The 12,436-nt window shown below is 40.3% G+C and overlaps 1 gene segment (V, D, J or C); it reads left to right on the top strand.

The window, feature by feature from the left end:
* The first annotated feature begins 1,487 nt into the window (after window positions 1–1,487).
* On the top strand, window positions 1,488–1,969 carry LOC128110414 (immunoglobulin heavy variable 3-49-like). The segment is given in 2 exon segments: window positions 1,488–1,533; window positions 1,635–1,969. Coding segments are annotated over 2 exon segments (381 nt in total).
* The last annotated feature ends 10,467 nt before the right edge of the window (window positions 1,970–12,436 follow it).

The raw sequence follows: 12,436 nt of genomic DNA, 5'->3' as shown, positions 1-12,436 counted from the left end.
TTGTGGATGTGTTGATGACTCAATCCCTTCACTTAAAATCTTACCTGGTTACAGGGGATTGTCAGTTCAAGCTCTCCATCCCTCATTGTTAGGAGTTTCAGCTAGGGGTCAGCTTCATAGATTTCTGGGAATTTCCATTGTGCTAGGTTTCTAGCTTATCCCTGAGATGCCCCATCAATTCCAGTTGTTTCTCCCAGTACTCTCTCCTTCCATCCTTCCCACGCTTGATACATCCTGTTCATGTCCCACTTAACCCCCACCTCCACCATGATGATTATTTTATTTCCCCTTCCCATGGAGATTCATATGATCCCCCTTTAGCTTCCCTTAGCATCTATGAGTCTGTGGATTGTAGCATGGTTATCCTTTACAGATCATATTCACTCATGAGTGAGTACATACCATGGTTGTCTTTCTAGGTCTGGGTTGCCTCATTCAGAATGATTTTTCAAGTTCCATCCTTTTGCCTGGAAATTTCATGATGTCATTGTTTTTAATAGCTGAATAGCTGAGCAATACTCCATTGTGTATATGTACCACAATTTCTTTAACAATTCTTTGGTTGAGGGGCATCTAGTTTGTTTCCAGTTTCTGGCTGATATGAATAAATCTGCTATGAACATAGTTGTGAAAGTGTCCTTGTGGTAGGGTGGAGTGTCCTTTGTGTATATGCCCAGGAGTGTAGAACTGGGTCTTGAGGTAGATTGATTTCCAATTTTCTGAGAAACTGCCATATTGATTTCTGAAGTGGCTGTACATGTTTTTCACTCTCACCAGCAGTGGAAGAGTGTTCCCCTTGCTCCACATCCTCAACAGCATGAACTGTTACTTGTATTTTTGATCTTAACTATGCTGACAGGTAGGTGTAAGATGGAATCTCAGAGTCATTTTAATGGCTAAGGATGTTGAACATTTTTTAAGGTGCTTCCCCACCATTTGAGATTCCTCTGCTGAGATTTTATATATCAGTATGTATGTATTCTATAACGAGGATAAAACTTGGGTCCTTGTGCATGTTAAACTTTCCCACCACCCTGTCCCCAGCCCAGTTTTGTTACTGTAATTTAATGTATACTTTGCTATTAATTGACCTTTACAGTAATTCCTCGCAAATTATCAAATTGTAATTTTTATTTTTTAAACCTTTATGAAATTATTGTCTAATATTTGGTAAGATAAGTAGTAAAGAGTGCATGTGAAAAAAAGCATAAAAATAACTATGGTTGTGGAAGTTTTATTACAGACACATAATGAATAATATTTAATGAAATCATGGTCCTCACTACTTCATTTTCTCTCAGACATTTGCAAAATTAACTGCTGCCCCAAAGGCTCACACATCAGAGCATAAGATATTCAGGAAGATATGCAAATATGGCCTTCCTCTGCTCATGAAAAACAGTCCTGCCCTGACCCTGCAGTTCAGGCAGAGAATTCTAGTCCTGCTTTACCATTTGGTGATCAGCACTGGAAACAGAACATTCAACATGGGATTGGGGCTGCACTGGGTTTTTTTGGTTGTTCTTTTAAAAGGTATTTTATGGAAAAAAAGGGATACTGAGTGAGTGTACATGAGTGTGAGAGACAGTAAACATGTGTGACAGTTTCTTGATCAGGATCCTCTCTGTTTGCAGGTGTTCATTGTGAGGTTCAGCTGGTTGAGTCTGGTGGAGGATTGTTGCAGCCTGAGGGGTCATTGAAACTCTCCTGTGCAGCCTCTGGATTCACCTTCAGTGACTATGCAATGTCCTGGGTCCGCCAGGCTCCAGGGAAGGGTCTTGAATGGGTTGCTGCCATAGACCCTAAAAGTTATAATTATGCAACTTTCTATGCTGATTCGGTGAAAGGAAGATTCACCATCTCCAGAGATGATTCCCAAAGCATGGTTTACCTGCAGATGAACAATCTTAAAACTGAGGACACAGCCACTTATTACTGTGTAAGACACAGTGAGGAGTCTTCAGTGTGAGACCAGACACAAACCTCCCCGCCAGGTACCCATGACCAGCAGGGGGCTCACAGCACAGGCAGAGCCCATGTCAGTTTAGATGAAGGTTCAGACATAAAAGATATTTTTCTGTGTTATGTGGGCGCCCTCTCCAACTGATGCTTTTCTAGGGGATCCTCTTTACAATTATAGACTCTAGGAATTGATCATGTCTCTAAAAATAAAGAATCCTGATTTGACCAACATTCTTAAACCAAATGTGTCACCTAGTAGTACCTGAACAAAATGCAGAAAGTGTCTATGGGGGCAAAAGTGATTCTCTGTGGTCACCAGGACCAGTTCTGGGGAAGCTCAGGAACCTTGAATAGTCTTTTCCCTCATACTGAGGTTAGAACAGACTCTCAATTGGAACAGTGTTAGTAATTCAGAGGGACCCAAGAGGAACTGGGGCCAGGATCAGTCATAGGTAATCACTCCAAGTTGCCCAAACCCCTCTTGAGGACTGCAAAGAAAAGGCTAAGAAGTGATAATTGAATTTTTAATCAAATTCTTTTTTACATTACTATATTACATCATTATATCTTCTGATTCTCTGTTCAATTAGATAATTCTAGTTCTGACCACTGTGCACTAAACTCAGAGCTCAGCCCATCTTCTGAAGCTCAGGGATGGCTCACTGTGTGCGCTGGGCAATGTCCTTCCTGTGTGCTTGGAATGTGGATTCTCAGCTCCTGACCTGGCTCCTTTGGTTATAAAATTTATTGTTACTATATTCAGAAGTTTCCTGGTCAATCTGCCTCTAAGACTCAAAGAGTGAGCAGTTTTAAATTGACATCAAATACACAAATGTTCCTATGTTTATGATAATGTGAGCATATTCTTCTACCATAACTGATTCAATATTTTAGAGATGTTTTGAGCACGTGGAAATTTTAATAGCTACTTGCAAATGAAAAATTAGTTTTCTCAGATCGAGTCTCATGGGGAAAAAGACCACTTTCAAGTATAGTCCCATGTCACACAGTAAATGGCCAACACAGAGTCAACTCATGGGCATCTTTGGTGGTTCTTTGGCTTGTAATGTTGAATCAGGGCACTGCTTTGTTTGTTTATTTGATTCACCATACAGGTTCTTTGTGTATATAAAATGGCCTCCACTTTTGGGTTTTCATGGGATTCCCGAGTGTGTGAATGCGTGTGTCTCTGCATCGCTATGTGTTCCTTGGGCTTTTTCATTAGGCGTTTGGTTGTTTTGTCCTGTTCCAGTTTGTTCATTTTTTATTTTTCTTACATTCTTATGTTATTAATCCTTACATGGCTGTTTATTTCCTGATGAGAGACAGAAAGGGTGTGTCTCAGGATGTGAGGGGAGGTGGGAGGAACTAGGAGGAAGGGGAGACTGCAATCAGAATATATTGTACGGAAAAAATTCTATTTTCAACAAGAGAAAAAATGAAAAGAAAAATCTGAGAGAGATACTTTCTAAACATAATCCCATAAGACAGATGATTTTCTCTTCCATTTTCACTTCACAGAATTTACCTGAAGAGCTGGCTCATATTAATGGTGGAATTGAAAGGTTGTAAAATCTGGAATTTTACAGTTAATTCTTGGCCTGATATTCACAGCCTTCCCATTCATAATACCCTGTCTACAGTACAAGCCCTTCACAGAACACAGACCTGAATTGAGACACCATCATCTCCCACAGCCCATCTCCATGTCTAGCAGACAACCCCTCCAACAACAAATCCGATGTGTGTGACTAGTACGGATGGCATCTTACTAGGAATGTCCCACAGTGAGTAACGGTGGCCTTGGAGACCAGCTCTCTAAGAGCACCTCCAGGGTTCAGGTCAGAAGCCACAGTGAAGTGGAGGGAACTGGGATAGTTCTAATCTGATGGAAAAACTCACACCTGTGCAGTTCCAGTCACGTCTCCATTGTTCTGTTGGAGTTTCAGAAGCTTTCAGTTTATATACACATACAACAGCAAGTCTTTTCAATAGAAAGGTTACAAGGCGTTTTTTTTTTTTTTCTTTCAGGGTCATAAAACAGATAAGAATTATACAAAGCAATACTTGCCAGCTATTTTCATGGCTGGTGGCAGGTGTGGCTTATAAAAAGATCCAACAATCTCTTAAAGGGGAAGGGGTCCCAATAGAGAAATCTGAGAAGGAAAAAAGGGAACTCGGGTACTGTTATACATTCTTAAGTGTGACTAAATACATAATCTAAAAGTCTGTGATCAATAAAATACAAAAAAGGCAAAGCTCAGCAAACACCATTTCTCTCCTGCATGCTAGGAATGTAACTCTGTTAAGGAAACAGCATCAGTGTAACCATGGCAGCCTGTGTAAACTGTTGGGGTGGGGGAGCATGCAGCATTTCATTCACATCAGCATATTCACAAATATTAACTGGCAATAAAGAACCTTTCTAAAATCTAAAAAATACATCTTTTACCCTAAGTGGTTAGACAAAGAGAGGACCTTTAACTCTTTTGTACAAATCTGGAGCCTGGTGCCTTCCAGCCACTCTGGCCATCTGTGGCGTTCATTCCCACTGTGACCATGTGAGAAAAATAGTCTTTCTGGAGCTGGTCAATCGGTTAATGACGTCTGTCTGTTGATCACACAGATCTCAGGGCTAAAACATAAGCAGTTAGTCCCCTAAGCTAAAATCTTGCATCAATAAACTGAGGTGAAAGTGTTAATAGCCTTCTGAGGTCAAAGCAGGGATAGCTGAGTTGTGCTTCCTATTATCTACAGGAGGGTACTTTCAGGACACTCTGTTCTTATTATCTCAAAAGGGGCTTTGATTCAACAAATGCTGCAATTCTGTCCTTTAGCCTATCTGCGAATGTCCCATTTGTGATCTTTTTGTATAAACACCTTGTCTGGCAAATTGTCCTGTCATAAAGATAATTTTAGAGAACAGACCTCTAAGTGTTTATCAGACTGTGGAACAAAGATTTGAGTCTGTGACTTGTTTTTCTCACCAGAATTACACAGTGTATGTAGAAGTCATTCTTCTATTGGTACATAGGAATTATTGTGCCCAACAAATGAAGAAATCACTGCTAAGATTGTGGAAAGTGCCCAAGCTGTTTCAGTGGTGAAGGCCATGGCATCACACAGGAAATTTACAGTAAGAAGCAGCCATCTATTCAAAAGGCAGCAAACCTTCCCACTCTGGGTATGAGTTTTGTCCTCTGTCACAGTTCTGGTGGGTCAATCTTCTAAATATCAGCTAGTAATCTAGTACATAATCATGCAGACTCTATCAGGTGAGTATGATTTCCCTTGGTTAATTATATGGTAGAATCTTTGCAATCCTATGTTGAATTAAAAATGCTGCTTGAAATATCCTATGTAAGCCCGACAGAAATCAGATGACATCATGGGAGCATCAGGAGGAGCTGGGTTCTGTCCATTCCTACCTGTAATTACAGGGCTTCCAACATGTAAATATGTTCCTAATCTCCAGGGGAAAGTGCAGACTCATTACATGGATGATCACAGTAGTCTGCTCATGTAGGCTTAAAGTCTCTGGGGAAGGGAGTGGTGTGGTTAGAAGATAAGATTGTTGGTCAATTCATGAGCTTGGTGACAAGTTCTCAGTATCAGTGTCTGTCATTCATGGGTCTGTTTAAAAAAAAGAACTAAATATTGCCATGTCCAAATTATAAATTCATTCTGTGTATGTTTTTGTTTATGAGCACATTTATTGATTTTTTTTTAACCAAGGCAGATTGTGACTTAAAGTATCAGAAATGAGTATACCATTGTCGCCATGGTTAGATCCTGAGGAATTGCTAGGGAAACTGGAGAACTTGTCACTGTTGGTGACTGACAGGGGCCAATTCTCCTTGTCTCTAGGCTCTACTTCCAATGTTCACACTTGTCCTGGTTAAGCCCTCAGAGATCTGGTCCTTACCTGCACTGTCCCTGGTTACTCCATCACACTGTAATGCATACTGGTGTTGGCTTTGCCCTAGAAAAGAGTCTGTACTACTGGGAGAAAGGGGTTATTATGAAGTCACAGAAAACAGCTCATTCTTCTTCAGCTTCATCTCCACCTCCAGAAACACATCTAAGGAAGAGTTGTCCTCAAGGCTGACTTCTGTGTTAGTGGAGAGACAGCCCCGTATTACTGTGATGAACACATTGAGGAACATCAGTGTCAGGCACATTAAACTCCCTGCAGTGTGCTCAGGAAGAGCACTGGAGCTCTTCTCCAACAGGGGGCGCACAGCACGCAGGAATGCAGGCTCAGCCCAGGCACAGGTGCAGAGGGTGGTTAAGTGTTTGTTTCCTTTGGGATCTTGGGCTTTCCCCAAATATAACAGTTTCCTTTAAACACACACACACACACACACACACACACACACACACACACACACACACACACACACGCCACCACCACCACCACCACCAACAGCAACAAAACAAAACTATTAATGTTGACCTATCTGAACAGAAATCAGTCCAGAGCATGCCTGTTTTTGTTTCTAAGTACACTTGCTCATTTTCATGAGGCAGTTTGTCATTTATAGGAGCAGAAACAACCCTGCCATTGTCACCAGGTTAGACACTGAGGAATCTTGAGGGAGCCTGGAGAATTTGTTCTGATCAGCTCATCAGTGGGATTCTCTGTTTCAATCTTTGGAATTCAAATAGGAGTCTACAGGCAATCTAGGCCCAGTGACTAAAAGTCCAAAATAATTTCACATCTGACCTGGCTCAGTCTGTGTAGGTGTGCACCTCAAACCCAAGGATAATCTGGACTCTTTTTTTCTGTCAATACATTTCTTTTTTTCTTTCAATTTTCAATTTTTTAGTTGACAGCTTTATAAATCCATGTAATTAATTTTAGTCTCCTTCACTCTCACTCTCCTGTCTCATCCTGTCCCTCTCTTGTGAAAAACCTTCTTTTCCTCAGTGTGTCCCACTCCTAGCTCTGTGTCTCTTTTGATTTGTGACCTATTTAATTTAATTAGAATTTCATGATTGAGTGTGTCGAGTGGCGTCAACATAGCACTTAGCTATACCAAGCTATCCCTGGTGTTATCTACACCACTGAGGAAATGACTCTCTGTTTCCCAGCAGCCATTATTTGCTGATGATGTTTCAGCTATGGGTGAAGCCTCATATCTCTGTCAGTTCATGATGAAAGAATACTTCTAGGTATCTACTAAAATAAGTTTAAGTAATTAATGTACAGAAATAAAGGTCAATATGTTGAAATAGAACTGAGATCTGTAGACACATATATACAGCCATAAAATCCATAACAGGTCATTTGTGCCACCATTCATGGAACTTCAGGACAATATTAATGCATAGGAAGAGAAAAGCCCCATTTCATCATCCTTATTGGGAAGCAAACACAGTAAACACAAGAGGTAGATACAGAGCTGTGGAGTGCGGTAAGGACAGAGACAGAGAGCTGACACCCACACAGGTAAAATGAGATACAATATCTCCTCTACTACTCTACAGCACCAAAGGTAACTAGAATCTAAAGGAATTAATTGTACATTAGGAAAGAACCAAAGGGAGAGGGTGGATATTTTGCTTAACATCATTTTGTATTAAATTTGTAAATCAAATTATAATTCCATAGTCTATAAATATGGGCACATGTTGCATGACCATTACTGAAAAGATCTTATTTCTCAGGGAATTCACATTCTAGGCTGGCAGAGGAGTGTTCTCATGAATCTGAGCCGTGCCCTAATCTGTTGTTTGGATCTCACTCTGTGGACCATCTGAACAAGAAAGTTTTTTTTACTGCAGTGATTGTGGTATTTGACTCCTGTGCATTTGAGTGTCAAGTCAGCAGAAAAAATTCTAGATAGATAGTCTCTCTGAGAGGTCTGTGTCTCCTGTTCAATTAAATATTATGTCAGAAAGATTTCATTTACACAATTCTATGTGAGCAAAAGATGACACAGAAATGGATTATCTCATGAACATTCCACTAGCGTTTTATCACCTGAGTTAGCTCATGATCATCCCACTATGAAATTATTAGCACAGAATAACCTTCTCATTATATGGAGGTCAAGTATAATAAAGAACCCAGACCTGAAATTACTAGAGACTCCAATGGTATACAGTAATAAACAGGAGACAGTTGAAGCCCACTGCTATGAATATTGACCCTTATGTAACCCAGAAGATGAATCAACCATACTATGAAGCTAAGAATGAAGGCTCATTACTGTATCAAACTCTCTTTAGAGGAGACTGCTGAATGTGTGTATATGGGAACAAACTACAGAAACAGAAACTATGAGGACACTGTTTAAAGGATGCCTCACGTTTTTTTTTGATCTCCAAGAAACACAAAACAGGCTTCACAACAGTGAATCTGACATTCTGGGTGTTTTGTGTGAAGTTTGCTGGACACCGGCGCCTTGTAGGAAATACTCATCTTTTCTTATTGCAGCAAGGCCATGAGGTCCACAGTCCTGACTGATTTTGCAGAGTGTGTAATACTGAAATGCAGAAGAAACATACCTTACTGTGTAAAAGTAGGATTACAAGTTTGTGGAAGTAACCAACCAATATCTGATTTGACTTACAGCCCACTGTATGAGATGGAGCCCATATTTGATGCTGCTTGGGTGGCCAGGAATCGGAGGCTAGATTTCCAATGGACTTAGGATAAAACCCAAATACTGTAGTTTTATAAAAGAATGTAGCAGTAAAATGACTCACAATGACATTCTGCTACACTCATATATCAGTGTCTCACCAAGTCTCATCATAGAAGTTTCCTCCTATAGCAAATAGAAAGAAACACAGAGACCCACAATCAGATAGTATGCAGAGAGTGAGAAACTTTGGAACACTCATCCTTAAAAAGGATTTTTCCATTCATTTCCTCTCCTAAATGTTTAGGAAACCCTGCAGAAGAGAAGGTGGATTGATTATAAAAGCCAGAGAGGATGGAGAACACCAGAGAAAAAGGCCATCTCAACACAGACACATGTATGAACTCAAAGTGCCTGAGCCAGCATGCAATGGGGCTGCATGGGTCTGAACCTGCTGGGGCCCTAGAATTGAAAAGAGAAGTAGACACATGACCCACTAAACCCCAGAAGCTTTCTCCAATTCATAACTACTTGCAAATGAATATTCAGCTTTCTCTAAGTGAGCCTCAATGGGGAATCAAACTACTCTCAAGGGCAGATCCCATGCCCAGCAGTCAATGGCCAACAGAAAACAAACTCATCTTTGGAGGTTCTTTATCTTTTAATATCATGTCACGGATTTGTCTTTCTTCAATTTTATCTTAATTTAATTTATTTTTTGTTTTTTGTTCTCTCTCTCACTCTCTCTCTTGCTGTGGGATGACTTTCTGTATGCTGTGAATATGTGTTACTCTTATTGATTGATAATAAAGCTGTTTGGCCAATGGTGAGGCAGAATAAGGTTAGGCGGTACATTCGAACTGGGGAAACAGGAAAAAGACAGGCAGAGGGCAGAGATGCCAGCACCACCAGGAGAAGCAAGATGTGAAAGTACTGGTGAGCCATGGCCACATGGCAACTTACAGATAAATAGAAATACGTCAAGTTGTAAGAGCTAGCTAGCAAGAAGCCTGCCATAGGCCATGCCATTGGTAATTAGTATTAAGCCTCTGAATGATTATTTTATAAGCGACTGTGGGACCTTGGGGCTGGCCAAGACCACAGGAAAAATCCAACTTCTCTCTCTGTCTCTGTCTCTGTCTCTCTCTGTCTCTCTGTCTCTCTCTGTCTCTGTCTCTCTCTCTCTCTGTCTCTGTCTCTCTCTCTGTCTGTCTACTAGTCCTTGGCATATATATTATAGATTCTGGATATGTGTTTTCATGGGATTCCCAAGTGTGTAGTGAGTATGTCTCTTGTGTATACCTGTTTTTTGTGTTTTCCTTCTCTTTGTTTTGTCCAATTACAATGTGTTTTTGTTTAAATTAATTTATTTTATTTCATTTTATTATTAACCCTTAGAATCCAGCTTGTTTTGTAATGAGAAACATAAAGGGGATGGATCCAGATGGAAGGGGTTGTGGTGGGAAGGAACTTTTGAATGAATAGATGAAGGGGAAATCATAATGGGGATATATTATATGAAAAAAATATATTTTCAATTAAAGTGAAAATGTTAACAATGTGGAGTGAGGCATTTTTAAATCAAGTCAAATTATACAATATTTTTCTCTCTTGAAAAAATCAGAAGTAATTCTAAGTATACGTATAAGGAACGTATACTTAGAATTCCTTATATATTCCTAAGTATAAGGAACATGCATATGAAAGTTGCATGTACTTCCTTAAAACCTTAATTTAAATGGAAATACAGGAACCTGGAGAATTGGCTGCTCTCCCTGAGTACTTGGGTTCAGTTCCCACCACCCACATATCACCTCAAAACTATCTGTAACTTTACTTCCCTGGCATCCAACAGCCTCTTCTGGCCTCCACAAGCATCAAGCATGCACATGGTGCACTGATTTCACACACACACACACACACACACACACACACACACACACACACACACACACACACAAGGAGGAAAACAGCCACTCATAAGCACAAAATGAATTGCAAAGTAAAATAGAGTAAAATGTTGTTTCCTCTGATAATCTAGCTTATTGGAAAGAAGGTCAAACTCCCAGCACCTAGGAGGTGTAGGCAAGGAAGATTAGCAGGTCAAGGTTAGTCTCAGTGCACAACTGGTTCTTGGGACTACTTGAGACCCTGTCTTGTGCAGAAACAAAAGGAAACCACGAGACTCCATTAAATAGTCTTACTCCCATGGTTACTTTAAGGGCCCTGGTTAAATTCAGTAGGTCACAAAACAAAACACCTGGCTCTCTGGAGATGAGATCCTCCTCCTGGCTCTTCACCTTCAGGAAGAGCCTGCATGACATGAGAGAAAAGAAGATAAAATCTGTAGAAGGTGTACAGTAACTAAAAAGTCCATCAGTGTGTCAGTGGACACATTCAAGAAGCAGTTCTCCCTGAAGATGAACCCTGCTACCACTGAAGACACAGCCTTGCATTACTGTGCAGCAGACACAGTGAGCGGGGTCCCTATGTGCTCAGAAACAACCACACTTTGAGGATGTTCAGGACCAGCAGGGGGTGCTGTAGATCCAAATTTCACCAGGACAGAAAACGTAGCTGGTGAAAGAAACATCTGGAGAGTGAGGGAGTCCTCTGAGACTCTAAGGTTTCCCATTCTAACCTCAAATAACTGCAGAGACCATATAATACACGTGATGTAGCTACTGTGACAAGACTCCAAACTTAGTACAGTAAAAATTCTTTGTTAGGTAATTGTTCATATATCTGTTTTAGTCGTTAAGTGGGAATCTTACTGGAAGGTGAAACATCAATTGCATATACATAGAAGAAGGCTACAAATTTTCAAACATGAGGTGTCATACATCTAGTCATTGCCATCACGATCATCATCAGCGGCATCTGTAATTCTATCTGTAACTGCTTTCCCCTGTCAGGAGGGATTTTCTCAGCTGGAATATATGATTGTGACTTGGGATCCTTGATGTTTCATCCACAGTGTTGAGCCCATGCTGCTCTGCTGTAGGAGACCTGCAAGGCATCATACACTGCCCTGTGAAGCATTCAGCTCAGAGCAAGGAGAGAGGTAGAAGTTGGGATTAATAACATAATCTGTCTTTCACTGCATTTTGGATTTCACTTTTCCATTTTTCTGTGCATATTTTTTCCAAAAGAAAAAGTTTTTAGTCAAATTGGTAATACCAAGCCCTAATTTATGATGTTTGTACCTTGGGAAAAGAGATTAGAAGAAAATAAAGTAAATCCAGACTATCCCCATTCACACTCAGGATCCTGAAGATAGAGAAACTGAGACATCCTCATACTTACACTATTCCACTGCCCCTCTCACATGAATTCTGACAATGTTTCATATAATACTCTGAATGCAGGGGTTACCTTCATCTGTTCACAGCACTCTGGAACTCACCTGGGATCAGCTTTATCACTATCCTTTCTGTGTTTAAAGGATGAGAGTCTGTCAATCTGGTGTGATGTCCTAGGTGTCTGTACTGTGTTCAGATTTACTCCTAGAACATTTCATTATCTGGTTAAGAACCAAATCAGATGTAGGATTTGTAGCATTTCAGCTTACTATGGAGAATCCTGAAATTAATGGTGATTTCTCCTAAGAGATTCACTTTCTCTTCTTTCATTCCAGACTCAATTATTAGTGGCTATATGACATTGCACCTTAAGAGATTAGATCCTGCCTTTAGTAGCAGACTTTACATGTCATCTAAAGGAATGTCTGGTTGCTACTCTACTCTGTGCATATGTGGAATTCCATTACTCACATCATGAAAACGTAACATGGTCTCCTCACATGAATCACATAATAATATCCTCACTTTCAATCGAGGTGCTTGACAATTTGTGAAGGATGAATTGATGGTTGCATTTTTTCT

The sequence above is a fragment of the Peromyscus californicus genome, unplaced genomic scaffold (assembly GCF_007827085.1).
Source record: "Peromyscus californicus insignis strain IS unplaced genomic scaffold, ASM782708v3 Scaffold_15__1_contigs__length_86483966, whole genome shotgun sequence".
NCBI classification, from domain to species: domain Eukaryota; kingdom Metazoa; phylum Chordata; class Mammalia; order Rodentia; family Cricetidae; genus Peromyscus; species Peromyscus californicus.
This window is presented reverse-complemented; position numbering and strand designations above follow the sequence as displayed.